Source organism: Leiobunum rupestre, chromosome 4 (genome assembly GCF_980474605.1).
Source record: "Leiobunum rupestre chromosome 4, qqLeiRupe1.1.hap1, whole genome shotgun sequence".
NCBI lineage: Eukaryota > Metazoa > Arthropoda > Arachnida > Opiliones > Sclerosomatidae > Leiobunum > Leiobunum rupestre.
In genome coordinates, this window is record NC_143387.1 from 55,837,048 (window position 1) to 55,854,800 (window position 17,753).

The following is a 17,753-nucleotide window of genomic DNA, read 5'->3' on the forward strand; positions in this document are numbered from 1 at the left end:
CTACGTCGGAAATCGACTTCAGCGACGCCAAGTTTCTCAACATTGAACTAAAATAACCGCGATTTTCCTATTCCCAGTATTAACGCGTGCTTTTCAAAACCTGAACAGCGAGTCCACTTAGATTCTTAGTCCATGATGCCATGTTGTATCTGTCTTTTAATAAAATAATAATGAAACAGCAAATATTCAAAATAAAACCCACACATTTCTGGTGTTGTAAAGCTTTAATAAATTAAGACCAAATCGGCAACAAGCCCTAAAAATCAACGGGATTTCGGGTTTAAACACCCTGAAGGTTTAATTTCCACCAAATTTTAAGGGTCGCGGTGTCATGAACTGTTTTGCAATCTCATCTGTGACTTCCTTCCTTCGTGTCTGGTGATCAGTTACTATTTTTTGAAGAATTGCAATAAGCTCCTTCTTTAGATGACCAGTTAGAAGCTCTCCACTCGTGTAATCCTGTGACGAGATAATCAATCAAAATATTTCAGGAAAAAATGAATCCATGTGCGAATCTTGATTTTTGGTTTTAAATTCGAGTCTAGAGTGCCCGAAATTTATCGAGTAGTTTTAAAATTTATCAAGTTTTCCGAGTATTTAGCCTTAGCTTAAAAAACAGGGTTTCGAGTATTTAGCCTTAGCTTAGAAAACAGGGTTTAGTGTATTTAGGCTTAGCTTAAGGAGGAGGTTTGGAGTACTGGAGTATTTTGTCTTAGCTTTCTTTGAGTTTCTAATTTTTTTTCAACTACTTCATTACTACAATTTTCTAGAATAAACATAACTATATCACAGCTTGCGATAATTTTACCAATGGTCTCAGAAATTTTCACATTAACTGGGATCCCAGAGATTTATCTGAAGTCACAAAATGTACATACATTTTCCAAATACATCACAGTTTGCGACGATTAATAAGAATAATAATCAGCTAGGCTAGTGGCGTAGCTGAGAACTCAGAGGCCCCTCCTATTCAATTTTTTTATGGTGAGCAGGGCCCCCTGAAGCTCGCCCCCCCCCCCCCCACCGCGGGGCCTGCGGACCATTAGCTACGCCACTGAGCTAGGCTATTACCCAAGGCACCACCTTAGGCCCAAGTCATAAAGCAACTTATAACATTATAAGTTGCATTTGCCTTTAAACAGGTGGCTGGGTGTTACATTTGGCTTACAACTATCTCAGTTTCCATAAGATTTGTTTTACAAGTAAATGTGTAACAGCGTTAGTTATTCAAGATGTTCTGGAAGTAGACACTCCCTTTTGTGGGTCATTGTAGCTCCACAAACGGAAGTTTCTGGAATAGCTATATATTTCTTTTCTAGCGGTGCTAGCTGCTAATATTTAAACTGATTACTTCGCCAATATTCATTCTGCTACATTCGAACCACTTGGGCTTACGTCTTCTTCAAAATACAAATTAACTTACTCGCTCAAGCGAACTTTAGTCTTTTTTTAATTGTTCGATTTTTTTTTAATATGTTGCCATAAACTATTCCTTTTCATAGATTTAGAAGTAGGTGCACTTTCCAAATTCTTAGATTTATCTGGAACCTCCTGCTCCTCTACTTCCAGTGAGCTTGAAATTTCCCTCTTTATCCAATTAACTGAAAGTTTTTCTTCTTCTACATTAAGCAGTATAGTTTTGAACCTAGGGTCATAAGACCATTCCTTTATGAACAATGTATTTCTACGATAATTTGGAAATCTCAAATTTCTCAATTTCAAATGTTTTAGAAATTTTTAGCTAAATTTTAGCTGTGAGCTTGAGCCAATGAGCTTTGCTTCGATTATTATGTTTCTAAACAAAGCAACGCTGGAATAACCATAGATTATGTTGGATAGATCTTGAGTTGCCGTTTCAAAGGGTTCCAAAACTTCCAGCAATGTCTTTACATTTTTCCATTTGAAGCTTGTAAAATTATCTACCTTATTAATGTCCAAGAGATCTGCTGATAATGCTTGCTTCTGCTCAAATAACCTTTACAACATTAACAGGTGATATTCCATTGGGTCTTTACATCTTGGATGAGGTGGTTCAATTCATGTTGTTTCTGGGATAACAAATTTGAAGAGACCACACTGCTTGAAATGGCCAACTATTGACCTACACTTGCTCAAATTTTATTATCTTTCTTTTCCTTTATTTTAAGTTCTGAAATTGCATCTTTTATTCCCAACTGGAAAGTATGGCTGGGTGGGTCGACATTTTTACCCACCTTTTAAAATAGGCATATTGCTATAGCTTAAAAGAGTCTTGAAAAACAACGTTCCTTTTGCATGAATATCCTGCAAGGTTGGTTGTTTGCTTTTCATCACTATATTTGTTTCTTCGGTTTTTAGCAAGCTATACTCAGTTGGATGTTTGCTACGCAGGTGGTTTCTCACGCTCGAAGTATTTCCCGTTTGCATTATCTCTAGGGTTTCAGAAAAATTCCAGATTTTACTTTTTTTATTATTTATCAAGGAAATGTTAGTTTCTTGAACTGGTAGATGACTCTTGGTTAAATTTGCGGAATTGATTCATCTTCATTCAAACTTAGTTCTTCCAAAACACTTGGCTCGGAAATTTCTTCGTGGAAAGATTCCTTCCTGTTTGAGGTCATAATGAAAACGAAAACTAGCGAAAACAATGTTAACCTAAGCCTAGCTGCTAAAGTTAAACAGGCATAAAAAAAAAACAAAAGAACGGACAAACCGTCGAATAGAGCATGCTAAATTATGGTTTTAGTTTCATTTTGCACCTGTACTTTCATTATAAACTATCCAATCAGGAGAACCTGTAATTTCATTATAAACTAACCAATCAGGAGAACCTGTAATCTCATTATAAACTAACCAATCAGGAGAACCTATCTTTACTCAATGAGAGACATAGTAACTTGCAACAAATGCAATGGTTCAAGATTTAGAAACCGGTTTTTTACTGTACGATTTTTTAATCTTCCGGCATGACGTTACGCTGCTCAACCGATTGAAACCATTTCAATCGTCTGGGCGAGCCGGTTCATTTGCAGCGTGACGTCACAACGTTAAGGAAAGTAATCGCGTTTAACCGATTGCGTGAGTACAGAAAAGCGTTCAGTAGCTCTTGACGTAACGCTGCAAACGATATGCAACAGTTCAGAACCGCTGCAGGTCCAATTACTCTTACTGAACGCACCCGTTTTATCGAAAAAAGAAAAGGATTTTTTTGAATTTAACAAGACTCGAGAAGTTAAGCCTAGGCCTCAAGTGAAGACTCGATATTTTTAGAGTTTCTTAAATAAGTTTTACCGAGTTTCGAGTCGAATACTCGACTGCGATACACAATCGACGCCTCGCACATGGTGATTTCAAAAAATTTAAGTTATACTTTTCTAATTTGCTCCAGCCTCTCGTCATCCTCCATGAAAAACCTGAGATATTGGTATGAAATATCGACATCACAGTTGCCCCCTTTTTCACGATGTTCTTCTACCGTCGCTCCTCCACCAGAAAAGGCATATTTATTAATCTAAGAGTTAAATGTTTTTGGATTAACTTCACCACCAAATAACCAGAAATATCAATTGAAATACTTTATTTTTAATTTGATTGGGTGTATCCGTTAGAAACACAGAACTGTTAGGGTCACTGGCACTCATTTTCGTTTGGGCTCCTTGCAGAGCGGGGAAGAAAACCGAATGAATTAAGGCTGGTTTTTTATAGCCTAATTTAGGGGCAACATCTCTTGTCATACGAAAATAAGGATCCTAAATTGAGTTAGGTTGAGTTACATAACAAAGTTTTAGTTTAGTTTGATAATAGATACCTGATCAATTGCGCATGGAATTAGACATGGAATATCTTTTTTCCCATTGAAAATAAAGGGGAAAGAAGAACTGAATGAAGGAGCAGCTTGTATAGCTGGAAATCCAATTTTGCCAATGCAATCGCTGTCTCCAAACCCAAAAATTCCTTTAACTTGATTAAATGTAACACTTCGTTGAACCCGTACTATATTTTGGTAGAATTCTGGACACTGACTAAATTTTTAAAATGCAAAAGTTAATAGTTTCAATTACCATATTCATTTAAAAAAAACGTACCCGATAAAATCAAAATCGCAGAAAATAAACGTCTTATTCATGTCAAACCCGCAAGCAATTATATCTTTAACATTTTCAAAAGCCATTTTTTTAGCTTGCTCAACTGTTAAGTCCTTCCAAAAATATTTTTCATCATCAGTAAGCTGAATAACTAGCGGAACGTCAAATATCTCTTGTAAGGCTCTGTAAATAGATTCTTTAATTATACATAGTCAAATTTGGAAGATTAATTATTTAATTTTACACTTACTGGGTGAAAATAAACGGGATTAAATGCCCCATATGTAAGGCTTGTGATGATGGTCCACGGCCAGTATACAGGAAAAAGGGCTTTTTCTCTTCGTGCCTTTTCAATATTTCAAACATATCTCGATGTGAAAAAAAAATGCCTCTCCGCAAGAAATGGTGCGCTGGCTTTCCCGTAACAGACTCAAATCTCTGGATTAAGATATCGTCAATTTTTGAGCTTCCAAATCTCACTATTAAAAGATTTAATTTCAATATTTCCTTATTTAGTTGACTAATGTAAAATTACCTATTAACTTGTCATAATCAATTCCAGTGTTCGATGAACTAACTACATTCCACGGATCAACGCAGTCCTCAGTTTTTTCTATATCCTCAAGTTTCATATTCTCTAACAAAACTTCTCCGTTTTCCATACTTTTAATTATAAATAAAACTTTTATAGCAACGTAATGAGTTTGTGAATTGTCCTCGTCAGCAGACACGTCTTTAGATAAATGTAGCAATAAATAACGATTGATTTATTGCATGTAGGCCCGGCCAATTTAAACTGTATTTTATAGAGAAAAATATCCTAAAGATTTATCTCATCAAGTACTCGAAAGTCGATCGTAATTATCAAACAAAAATAATTTTAATTAGGTACCTAAAGTTTAATTATATTCTTAAGATCATACCGGGACCGGTGTAACAGGGTGGATGTGTCATGCAGACGATTTCATAACCTAATATTAATTTACTCGTTAGTTTCCTCTTCACGAAATAGATGGCGATAAAGGTCCCAAAGCGGGACATTTTGAATTTTTATATTCACGTTGATTTCGATATTCCAAAATTAAATGAAATTGTGATAATACCATTAAATTAAAGAAACAAATTTTCGAGCCACAACTAGTGCTGGGCGAATAACACTTTTTTGGTATTTGTCAAATATAAAATACATTGGATTTTTAAAACCAACATTCAAATCGAATATTTAAAGGGCAACGCAAGCTCTGTGGCAAAATAAAGAAAAAGTAACGTGCTTTTTAACTCCCTACACCCCCCCCCCCCTCAGTACTGGTGAGACCACGCAGAGCTTACCGTAAATTTCGCACTTTGCATACATATTCACACAAATGCCAGCTCAATTGCGTTGCCCTTTAAAACGACCAAATACCGCGAGGTTGGCAAATTTTAACCAAATAGAAATTTTTATAAAATTATTATACCAAATATAAAGTTTTATTTGATGGAGATTCTATCAACTATGAAAACGTGTTTTAAATTTAATATATAGGTGTAAAAATCGTTAAATATATCAGTGAGGTGAGTGAGCCTCTCTCTTTACTGGATATATGGAGGTAAATGTTCTATTTTGGGAAGAAAGAGCAAACGGCAGCTACTACTAGAGTACTAGGTAAGCTGGTACTGGCGTGTGGTTGTTTAAGTTGTTTGTGGGAAAAATCTAGAAGTGTCTTATTTTCTGAAGCTTTATTGTAATCGTTTTACTCATTAGCGATATTAGCGAAAGGCAGAAGCGACGTATTTTCTAAGCTTGGTAAAACCTACTAAATCATACGCAACGGTAATACTACTCCCTTTAAATCCTTTAATACACTAAAAACGTTTTTCAAACTAAAATTTGGTATTTGATAGAATTTGGTCAAATTATTTGGTAATTTTTGAAATTCGATCCGACGCTTGATTCAAGCACATAGAAATCTCATAGGTAACTAGAATGCTGCCGTGTAACTGGCAAATGGGCCAAACGCCGTGGCAGACGATAGCCAGATCTCAGCCAATCAGAGCTCAAAGAGTGGTTCTGCCAAGAATTTAATGTCACCAGAGAGAATGACGTCAACTATCTCCCGCTGTAGTAGCGGATCCAAGGAGGATTATTATCAGAGATTATCCTCCTTGGCGGAACCACTCTACGGCCTCTCATTGGCTGAAGGTTCAAGGCGAACTGGCGTCAAGTTCGGCCGTAGGCGGCAGCATTCTAGTTACCTATGAGATTTCTATGTTCAAGCACATAACGTCGTTGGCAAATAGAATCCTACCGCTTTCCACAGACTGAGTGCTAGTCACCTTTTAAAAACTTTTTTTCACGCGCTACGAGTCGAAACGTGCGTAGCGCGTAAATAAAGTTTTCAAACTGTGCAATAGTGGATTTTATTTAAAAACCAAGTTATAGAACGTTAAAGCACGGACTGTAAATTTTAGAGGACCGGTATTCCCGAGGTATTTTACGCCCCGTTCACCGATCAGGCTGACGGAAGTCGCTCAAGGTCATAAAAAAAAATAAAGTAAACGAAATGGCGCGACCGTGTCTTTCAGTCGGCCAGATTTCCAGATAGCATGCGGTGGGGGGAGGGGGGACTATCTCTATGCGTGGTACAAATGACCTTGACGGACTCTCTCTCTCTATTTCGAAGTGATTGATGCGCGGGGAAACCAAAATTCTACAGGGGAAGGCTACGCTTTACTCGTCCTCTAAAATTTACAGTCCGTGGTTAAAGGGAGTAGAACCCTCCTTGTTTGGTAGGGTGCGCCATAGCTTCTCTCTGTTCTCGCTCATGGCGCTAGTCTAGAACCAAGGATCCTATATGTTAGAACAGGAATTCATACCTCTAACTTGGAATGGTTATCCGGCCGTATTCCCTATGGTAAGATCTCGGGGACCGTTTTCAGTGACGTGTATGAGAAAAAAAAAACGCCCCCTCGCCCCGCGTCTCCCCTCTTTAGGAGTTTTTACCCCGCGCAACCTCCCGTTTTTACGACTGTAGTTTTTTTGTTGTTTCGACTCCCCGGCCATTTCGAAATTTAGGGTTTGAAACCCCACCATTGATAGCGACGGGTCAGCTCGCTCTCCCGACCTCTCCATGTGGAAGGATTAAGTCCGGCATTGTTAGCGCTGTCAAAATTGTCAGCAGTGACAATGCCCTTGAGAACCGCGAAGTCCGAATTACGAGGTGACCGTCGCTATCAATACGGGGATAGCGAAGGGAAAAGCAAAAAGATGTTTGAACCCTTTTTCGACACTGGGGGATGAAATTATCTGAAACTAGGATTTAATACCATTGAAAATCGTATGAGAAAACACGTATGCTCTGACGTCAAAATGATGGGAAAAAAACGGTCCCCTAGATAGAGACGGAAATCGGGCGAGATAACCATTCCAAGTTAGAGGTATGAATTCCTGGTTAGAAGGATAGGTAGCCCACCGGCCAGCCTGTGTTTTCAAAACGCCGGCAGCACCGTCGATATTAAGAGAGCCTCTAAACGTGGGACGTCTTGTTTCTATTCCCTCAAGGACAAATTTTGACGGTGCTTCCTCCATGTTTTGTCCTTGACGGAATCTAAAGACGGATTCTCTATCGCGCATGACCCACCGACGGCGCTGCCATTTTTCGTCCCTCGCCTCATATCCTTCTAACATATAGGATCCTTGCTAGAACGATAGTAGGAACACCCAAGGTTTTCTCACTTGAAACCTTTATTGTTTCATATTTAGTGTTTATTTTTTAAATGCGCCCTTAATTAACATATGTACAACAAAATCCGAGTTATAAATTAATTATTTTCATTATAGTTTGGATATTTATTTAATTTCTTAATGTGTATGCGGTTTTAGGTTCACGAAAGGCGTTCTAGTAGATATGAGAAATTAAAGCACTACCAAAGCGGGGATACGTTTAGCGGGATAAGTCTTCAAAAACCACTATTTCACAATACGTATAACACGTGGTTTGAAAAATGAGGGGAGGGAATAATGTATTGCCCCAAATTCCTGAAAAGGGGGTATAATAGGCCAATATATAAATTAAAAATTTTACGCCAAAATAAATGCGAGTAACGGCCAATTATGGTCAAATGCTACCACACAATAGTGAGTAATCAAAGTTTCCCGTACTTATGTATTATAATATATATTCATTTTTGTGGCCTGGCAACGCTGAATTACTTTCGTTAATCAGAACGCTTTTGAAGCGTTTGTTACAATTCAGAATAAGTTAACCTTTTCCGGTTACTCTGATTTGATCTGCCGGAAGTTTCAATCGCAACGAAAACACGTGGCCAATAATATCAATCCTTCCATTCCTGGGGCTTTATATTCTTTGGTTAAAGCGTCTAAAAAATGAAAATAGTGCACAAGAAAATCGGAAAATGCACGACTTTTGACGGGTTGCGTTCTCCTTGTGTGGGGTGCTGTGTTTGTTGCTTCTAGGTGGCACTTACTTATCGAAGTCGTGTATGGCCAGAAGTAATATTTCACTCAAATTTAAGGTTTATTACTAATTCATGATTTTATGCTCCCTGCTTAAATGGAATACGGGCACGAAATAATATTATCGCCCTTCTTGGCGAACTTGTTCATGTCTATAGAAATGACTGTCATACATATTCAAGGTAATGCCAATCTATGATGCTAATACAAGTACCAGTCTAGCAAGGCGTAAGCTACGAATTTGTTCGTAAATGCTTTTAGTTTCACGCGTAAAATAAATAAGCCTGTAAAGTCTGGCGACGCGTGAGACTAAATTCGATATTACATAAAATCGCGCGCGTATTAATAAAATTTCAATTTCTTAAAACGTAAAAGGGAAAAGATACAAAATGGGTGTCACACAGTTAATGATGTCAGCTTTACTAGTAATTGCTGGGGATAATATCTGGAATAATTTAAAAAATTTCGCGTTTTGTTCCACTTTCTACGAGGGTGATGGGTTAACCGACGAACAAGTGAACCTGATGCTCAAGGACGTCAACCAGTGGAGGTCGGAAGAAGTATCCAGTAACTTGCATTGGGTCGGTAAGTATTTTTCTCAAACCTGGAACGATTGATATTAAGGATGAATATTAATCCATACAGTCAAACGTCAGAGAAAGATAAAGTATAAAAAGGTTTTATTGAAGTCAGATTTTGGAATAAAATGAACACGCAGAATACGTTTGCGGAATAAACAGTATACGAGGTTTAGTGAATACCTTAATAAACACCAACTATGGACTATAATGCAGTAAAATTACTCGAAAAAGTAGAAAAGTCCATAATAAAAATGGGGCAAAAAAGATCGACCCTAACATATTTAAAGTAATGATTACTTTAAATTTGTGAGAGTTTAGCTTTTTGCCCCCTTTTAATTATGGACTTTTCTAATTTTAAGTGAATACAGAACATTCGTGTTAAAATGGGAAGATTTGCTTCCGTGTTCGGTTGGGCTAGGCATGATGTCCTCGAATTAGAATAGTTGAGAAGCAAGATCGGAATAGTTGAAGTCAAATAGGTGGTTTAAGTCGAGTTCGTTTGTTGAAGATACCAATTTTCAGACCTTCATTCCCGCGTTAGGCTTACGTGCCATCGGCGCGATATTTGAAAATATATTTCGTCGCGTTCAGGAAAAAAAAAACGAAAGTTGCTACGACTGAAAACGGGCCATTCACAAAACGCGATTCCGCTCCGAAATAATAGCTCTTTATATAAAATACGAGAGGTCACGTGATTACGTTAGATTCATCGTGCAGTTAAAGGCTACGTTCAGCGGGACTCAGCGGACTCAGCGCTGAGCGTTGAGCTTACTGTACGCTTTTTTTAACTTCCGGTTTCTACGTCATGCTGCTCAACGAAGTCAGCGGTCGGAGGAGCAGGTTTTTCCGTTGCTCATCGCTGACTTAACGAACAAAATATCGTCTGCTACCCCTCCTTTAACTTTGTAGAATGACGTCACGACACCGATGAGCAACGGAAAAACCATCTCGCTCAGCCGATGTTTCCGCTGAGTCTCCGATGATCAACGTGACGTCAAAACCGGAAGTCAAAAAACCCGTTCAGTAAAAAACCGCTGACCGTTGAGCTCAGCGCTGAGCTTTTTTAGAGTTGTTGAACGCAGCCCTGGTTAGAGAGCGCGCGCATATTTTTGCTTTTGTTGAGCTCGCGCGAAACCTCACGAGACCCTCTACACGGAAATATTAGGAAGCGCGCGCTCCAAAAAATGACACTTTTTATACATGTATGCGTATATATTATTTAGAGAAAGAGCTATTACGCGGGAGATAGAGAGAGGAGGCCTTATTGATTTGGACGCGAAAAGTTTTCAGATAATTTAAGTTAAGTCAGGAGTCAGGATGCGCATCAAATATTTCCTAATAAAATCATTTATTTTCTTATTCGCGACCGAAACGAGTCTAGGTGAGGTAGCGCCGAGGGGCAGGTCACTTCTATTTTGTGTGCGTCTTAATCATAGTAAAATGATTAAAACAGGGTAATCGTGATTAAATCAGGGTAATCAAGATTAAAAAATCTAATCACGATTTAAACGAGATTTAATCATTTTAATCATGATCTAATCTTTTTAATCAGGATTTAATCAATTAAACGAGATTTAATCATTCTAATCATGATCTAATCATTTTAATCACGATTTAATCATTTTAATCACGATTTAATCATTTTAATCACGATTTAATCAATATAATCGGTCGAATAGAGAATTTATCATTAAAATCAAAACTAAAGTACGATTTAATCATACTAATCACGATATAATTTTTTTAATCGGGATTTAATCATACTAATCACGATATAATTTTTTTAATCGGGATTTAATCATACTAATCACGATATAATTTTTTTAATCGGGATTTAATCATTTTAATCAGATTTAATAATTTAATCATGATTAAACGTGATTTAATCAACTTAATCGTGATTAAATTGAATTTACTCAAAATAATCACGAATCGGATAGCGCCTATGATCTAGCGTCTGATACAGAAAAATTTAAGTCATAAGAACGTTTTTTCTTAAATAAACTTACTAAAATATAAGCAAACGATGCAAAAATTATACTAAAATGCAAGTATAAAGTCAAATTTACGAATAACGATGACGAAAAACTAATAGCGTCTGTTTTAGCCGCTACCTATCTAGCTTCAATGGCGAACGAAAGGGGGCGTAGAGATAGTTTTCATTCGCTAATAAACATTTGATTATTACATTACATTACGGTACGGTACATTACATATTAGTGCATTTCATTACATTGCCGTACATTTCATTACGGTAAATTACATATTACATTACATTTCAGATGCAGATTACATAATTATTGTATTAATAATTTAATTTGTAAAAACTAAATATGATACGGGTTCAAAAAAACCTTTTTTTATACTCTATGACTTTCTCTCTATTATGGGTACAAATAAATAAAAATGAATCTACTAGAATACGGTCTCGAGGAAGCCATGCAGTCTCAAACTATCTCGAAGAAATGTGAACCAGTGCCAAAAAACGGTTCATACGACGGAGGATATAATGACGCCTCCAAATTCGGGTATACCTATTTCTACAGCTGGGAAAGAAACATATCTGAGCTATCCCCAAACATCTTGACAACGTTTAAATCAAGTTATCCCGAAAGCATGGAACATTGTCTCGAACCAAGCGAGAACTGCGCTTTTTTCGGGAGCATGGTTAGCAACTTCGTTTTCCAATTGGGCTGCAGCAGAAACAGCGCGTGTGTCGGTAAGAGTTTCAAACAAATCACCGTTTGTGGCGTGGGCTTCGGACGTCAATTTCCGTATCACACGAGGGGAACACCGTGTACGCGATGTATCGCCGAGCGTGGCAGCTGGTGCTACCAGAACTTGTGCGTTAGCGAGTAAGTAGTACGCCGGAACCATCCAATTGCGTTTCAAAACAGGTTCGAGATTTAACGGTAATACTTGCGGAAACGTAAACCAACATTTTTCGAACGAGATCTCCACCGATTCTGAAACGATTACTTTCGCGAATTTCGCTAAAATAATTTGAACACGTGCTGACGCGATATATTTGAACCCGTAGAAAAAAGTGCCGTGGTGAGAATCTGAACTGCACCTGCCACTTAAAGTGCAAGAACTGTGGCGAATTGGATATAGGAAAGTGCAGGTGCAAATGCAAGTACGGATACGATGGCCCTGACTGCGCGAAGAGATGCACTGACCTCAATGGCAACTGCAGCGCTCACACAGGATTCAAATACGAATTCGTCAACGGGAGCGTAAAAACGAGGGCAATGAGGGGAAAAGAAGCTTGTCAAACGAATTTGAGGTTTTGGGGAATAGACTGCCGGAAACTTTGCGGGAAATGTCAAGACCCTAAGCCGTACGACGAACACGATCCGCAAACTTTTCCGTGTTGCGAAGGTTTCCTATTGGACAGTTATTATTAAAGGCCACATAAACGTTTGGACTTTGAGGGTGTCGGCTACCGAATCACAAATTTTGGTAAAAGGGAAAGTATACCCGAGCCAAGTGACGGAAGAGTTACCTGAAATTTGGCCTGAATTTTTTAAACGAGTCTGTGGACCCTTAACTGTATATGCATAAAGCGTTTTAATTTGTCAATCGGTCGTATTTTTCGCATCAGATAAAACGTGCGGAGAGAAACAAAGACTCGACATCAGAAATTGCAGTTGCACTCCAGTGGGAGACGACGGCTTCGACGACGAACAGCGACGAAACCTTTACTATGAAATTAATCAGTGGAGGTCAGCGGTCATTCCGACCGCCGCTAACTTGCACAAGATTGGTAAGTCACTTATATCGCTACCAAATTTTTTCAGACGATGAACCAAAGAAGAATTGTCACGGGAAACCTTATAATTTAGGCGAAAACAGAGTTGGAAAAACAGAATTCGAAGAAGCCAAAGGTTTTACGGACAATTGCCAAATACCAAAACGAGAAGAGCCAAACACGGACAACGAAACGTGGTTCTTCAGCTGGACGACCAAGCGGACCGATTACGACCCGAAACCTTTGAAGCAATTCTTCACGAAATTCAACTACTCCGCTGAAACTTGCGACACCAGCGCCACAAACTGCGACTTTTTCAAAACTTTGATTTCGGCGTCCACTTTGTGGGTCTTTTGCACCAGAAACAGCAAGTGCAATAACGAGACTTTCACCGAAATCACCGTTTGCGCCGTCCGATACAGAAATACGTACCTGAAACCCATTTACCTGTCAGGACCACCGTGCTCAAGATGTTTTCTGCCCGGCTCATTTTTTTGCCACAACAACTTGTGCACCACCAAGTAAGTTTTCGGCGGGGGTTCATCATCGGAATCAAAGTCAGATAATTGAAATTGTGTATTTTTATTAACTGAAGGAAGGATTGCGATACTAACAACTTAAATTGCACGTGCGAGACGAAATGCAAGAATTGCGGGACTTTAAACGGTGGTACTTGCGCTTGCCTTTGTTTGTACGGATATAATCACATTGACTGTTCCGAGCCGTGCAAAGACGCGGATCCTATGTGCGCAATTAGGGCACAGCATGGGAATTGCTCAATGGTCAAATATAGAGATCAGCAATGTCGGAAACGTTGCGAAACGTGCCAAGATGCGAAACCATTCAACCCGGCAGATCAACTCACGAAGAAATGTTGTCCAGGTATAGACGTACTGTTGTATTTGGTGCGGGTGAATACCACTTGGCCATCTGTGTTAAGATTTACGTAGTTTCCGAAACACTTTCAGCCATCGAATTAATATTCTCTATGTGCTTAAAGGGCTGAAACATGTAGTTTACAACTCATTCAATGCTAAAGTAATTCCTTCTTAAACGGGTTTTTTACCACCACCTTTTTATCTTATTACGTTCCACATTCGAGTTACCCGTTACTTTTTAAAACTTCACCCGAAATATTTCTCTCACAGTTCCGCTGTCTCAAGTAGTAAATGCCTATTTCAAATCTTTCGAGTGAGTAGTAAATTTAAGTATGTAGTAAAATCACCGATGAGGTATACTAGTTAGTACCATTTACATCACCATGAAAAGTAATGTTCATTTAAATAGAAAAACTTTATTATTACTAATTAAAAAAATGTCGTTTACTAGCGATTGTCATAGGACAACCAAGCTATTTAGCAATCTATAGTACACCCTTGAGCAAAAAATTATAAAACACCTAGAGTCGCCATTGATGGTGAACATTTGAAGATTATTTATCTGATGTACATGTAGGGTGAATAGGCCTTTAAAAAAACCCAAATCAATTGAACTACGTGGAATCATTAGCCCTTTCGCCTCGCACCTATAAGAGCCGGGTTCGATCTCAGCTTAAGTCACTGGACGAAAACCCGGAACAACTCGCTGAATGTGCAAGTTCACCCCCCCCCCTCACTCCTACTATTTAAAGAGGCTCCAAAGTTCGGTGGCAAAAAAAAAGAAAATTGAGCATGCTTTTCCTTCCCCCCAACCCCTCACTCGGCTTTGGCAGAGGTGGGCAGAGTCACACATAAATTTCGCACTTTACTGACTTTACACACATTTTGCCACCGCACTTTGGAGCTCCTTTAAGGGAGGTTTCCCAAAGTTATTCGTTTTCACCTTTCCATAGGTTTCCGTGCCCAAACCCCCCCCCCCCCCTTTGATGTAACTTTGGCTGTACTAAAATTTCACACCCTTCGCAACCCATCTCAGGTATTTTACATAGTTTGAACCCCTCCCTTGTAGGATTTCTATCTACGCTACTGGCGCGCAATCGTAGACTTGTAAAAGTAAGAGACTCTGACGTAAGAGCCACACTCGACATTTCAACTACGTGCATATTATCCAGGCATCGTCGATCCGTGTTTTGAAGATTCTAAACGGCTATCGAAATCATAGATTTATCGAAGAAAATCGACTAATATTCAAATTCGGAACAGAATACTCCGGCGGTCTAAACGAAACACTTACCTTTCGGTGATTTATAGTGTTTCCCTCGTCCCGTAATGGGCTTATTAATCAAAATTATAGCTTAAAGAGAATATAACTTCAGGTATTTGGTGTGGAACACCAACGTTTGCAGCTCTGGTCGCTCTTGCCTTTGGCTTTAGAAAATTTTGGCGCCACTATACAGGATAATTTGAAAAATTGAAGGGGTCTTCCATAAAGATTGCTTTGCAGGTTATATTCCCTTTAATTCTGTAATATTAATTCTATAATTTTATTAATAATGTTTGATTAATCAAAATTCTAGTTTAATTCCATATTAAGCCCTTTAGTACGCGTTTTTATAGCACCCCTATTTCCTTTCCCTATTTATAATTTTATATTGAACGCGTTTTCCTCCGTCTTGTCACCCATTTTCTTTTTCGCGCGGTTTAAAGGGCAACGCAAGCTCTGTGGCAAAAAAAAAAAAGAAAGAAAAAGCACCGTGCTTTTTAACTCCCTACACCCCCACTCGGTACTGGCGAGACCACGCAGAGTTTAGCGTAAATTTCGCACTTTGCATACATAGTCACACAAATGCCAGCTCACTTGCGTTGCCCTTTAACGCGTTCTCGCACGCGCTTCTGGAATTTATTTTATTTTAGTTTCTTCTTCGGCTCGAAGGCAAATGTGCCGAGGTACCACGTTATTTCAAATTAAAACGGTCTAAATTATCCTTGTCCAGTAGTTTCAAAGGTCAATCTCGAAACGATTGCTCATTTGAGTCATTTCTCGTTTTTTTTTGCAGACTTGGTTTGCCCAGCGGCGAGTCAGACTCCAGATTTCAACACCTGCGAATGTTTGGGATGGGGGATCACGGGTGTTCCAAACATTAATATCGACGAGTATATGCCAGAGAACTACTGCCCCGGAAAGACGAGCTCGGCCGAATACGAGGCTTGTTCTCCAATATTTCAATTCATATCTAGTATCACCGTCATTTTAACCTACTTCACATTCTTTTAAATTTATATATTTTATATTTAATTCGTGTTACTTTAAAATTCAAACGTCCACCTTTGGCTGTTTTATCATTTGTTACGAAACTGTACTTTAAAATTAAAATAAACGTTTCATCATAGACAGTATATATTTTTAAAGGCAACGGAATCTTGAGCTAGTCTTTGGAAATATGGCCAGAAAATGAACAGCTTATGACATGGTCGCAGTTTAACCCGGCTACAGGGGCGTATGAACCGGGGTGCAGGGGTCAATGCCCCTCCCAAACATTTATCTAAAATTTATTAAATAATGGTAGGAACGGCTTCGTAAAGCAAATATTAAAGTACGGTCCTTAATTTTCTTCAAAATAAACCTGAAAATTACTGCCTGGCCACCTGAATTATGACATTAAAATTCACTCAGGTGCTGCCTTGGATATTAGTCCAGCCGACTATTATTATTATTGTTATTATTATTAAATTTATAAAAGATTTTGTGGTCCTTCTAAAAATCGCAGCAACCATTCGGAAGTCAGAGTTTTAACGTAAAATGCGTAGTTCCAGGCTCTTCGAAATATTACTTCTTGGCAATTTCCTTGAAGATATTTTATGGAGATATTTTATGAAGATAACGTATGGTTGTATCTTGGATTAACTAAACAGTTAATCCAAGGTTGTATGCGGGGTTCGTAAAAATAGCATGGTTTTTTTTATCAAAATATGACAGATTTTCCGTTGCTATGTAAAATCGTGACGTCACCCAGATGAGATTGTATTGAAAATAAACGGAGGCTCATCTGGGTGACGTCATCAAATTTCAACGGGGGCGCATTCGAAAAAAGAAGTTGCTCCTCTGGTGAAAACGCTCGTTCTTTCCTTCCTTCTCTTGCGCAGACGCGAGTGATGTCACTGGTTTTCTATTTAGGGGGACCTTTTCGGTTTACCGGCATTTGTCTGTCACCTCCGTAGTCACGTAGCAGTCGTAAATATTAGATCGTTATTTGGGAAAATTTTCAAAGTTTAATTTTTTAATTAGAATAGAATAAACATAGCATACATAAAATATTTAGCTTTGTCTTAAAAATTCTGAGACCTATTTTAATTAGTTTGGACCATTTAAATTAAAAATAAAACATTTTATGATGGCAACACCATGTGTACGTTAGATACCGAGCATTACAAATGCTACGATAGTAAAGTAAAATAAACACATCTGATCAGCACCAGGTTTTAGCAACGCTTTGCAATAGTTATATTATTAGTTTCAAAATAACTTGACTTCTTAAGCAATATTGACTTGATATACATAATTAATTGTAATTATTTTTAAAAACAATATTAATTATTAAATATAGGAAGAAGAAACGAAGACTGAAACTGTTCCTTTTTCGAAAAACGTTCTTGGGGATAAAAATAGAGGCAGATGTATATCTATTGAAATCAGTGACAAAGAACTTTTACATTTCTTAAATACCGCTGTCAAGTGACCAGTGCTAGAAGTATCAAGAACACCATTGTAAAGGAATCCCACCTGCCAACAGGTTTTAGCCTCATTGTGGCTCAATTGTAAGCGTAGCTTTTTTCTAGGAACTTTGAGTGTGGCTGACTCGCACGTGCCCAGTCAAAGATTCAAATTCTTGTAAAAAAAGGAACAGGGACGACTTGTTGTCTGACATCCAGTGACGTTTCTTTCGGGGAATAAGTCGATGTCTTTCCCCTTTTCTCTCCTTCGCGAGTTTTTATATTTTCTCGTTTGAAAAGGGGCTTTATGCA

General features: G+C 38.3%; 2 protein-coding genes across 2 annotated transcripts; one reads left to right on the top strand and one right to left on the bottom strand.

Annotated features, from left to right (window-relative positions):
• Window positions 1–205: 205 nt before the first annotated feature.
• On the bottom strand, window positions 206–5,024 carry TrpRS (Tryptophanyl-tRNA synthetase). The gene is made up of 7 exons (XM_090173337.1): window positions 4,600–5,024; window positions 4,315–4,543; window positions 4,065–4,247; window positions 3,788–4,001; window positions 3,555–3,728; window positions 3,350–3,490; window positions 206–459 (listed from the first exon to the last, which is right to left on the bottom strand). The coding sequence occupies exons 1-7, from the start codon at window positions 4,724–4,726 to the stop codon at window positions 298–300; spliced, it is 1,230 nt and encodes a 409-aa protein (XP_090029463.1). The 5' UTR covers window positions 4,727–5,024; the 3' UTR covers window positions 206–297.
• Window positions 5,025–8,863: 3,839 nt separating this feature from the next.
• Window positions 8,864–16,103, top strand: LOC149948373 (uncharacterized). Its single transcript, XM_090171862.1, has 7 exons — window positions 8,864–9,105; window positions 11,521–11,956; window positions 12,142–12,482; window positions 12,706–12,867; window positions 12,947–13,373; window positions 13,448–13,734; window positions 15,788–16,103. The coding sequence occupies exons 1-7, from the start codon at window positions 8,910–8,912 to the stop codon at window positions 16,003–16,005; spliced, it is 2,067 nt and encodes a 688-aa protein (XP_090027988.1). The 5' UTR covers window positions 8,864–8,909; the 3' UTR covers window positions 16,006–16,103.
• Window positions 16,104–17,753: the final 1,650 nt, after the last annotated feature.

Excerpts from the sequence above, each read along its gene's own strand:
- TrpRS (XM_090173337.1), bottom strand. The coding sequence starts at position 4,726 with ATGGAAAACGGAGAAGTTTTGTTAGAGAATATGAAACTTGAGGATATA. Across the intron at positions 3,491-3,554 it reads CCAATCAAATTAAAAATAAA|ATTAATAAATATGCCTTTTC; the intron begins GTATTTCAATTG and ends TTTAACTCTTAG. Across the intron at positions 460-3,349 it reads GGCTGGAGCAAATTAGAAAA|GATTACACGAGTGGAGAGCT; the intron begins GTATAACTTAAA and ends ATCTCGTCACAG.
- LOC149948373 (XM_090171862.1), top strand. The coding sequence starts at position 8,910 with ATGGGTGTCACACAGTTAATGATGTCAGCTTTACTAGTAATTGCTGGG. Across the intron at positions 9,106-11,520 it reads CAGTAACTTGCATTGGGTCG|AATACGGTCTCGAGGAAGCC; the intron begins GTAAGTATTTTT and ends TGAATCTACTAG. Across the intron at positions 12,868-12,946 it reads CGCTAACTTGCACAAGATTG|GCGAAAACAGAGTTGGAAAA; the intron begins GTAAGTCACTTA and ends CTTATAATTTAG.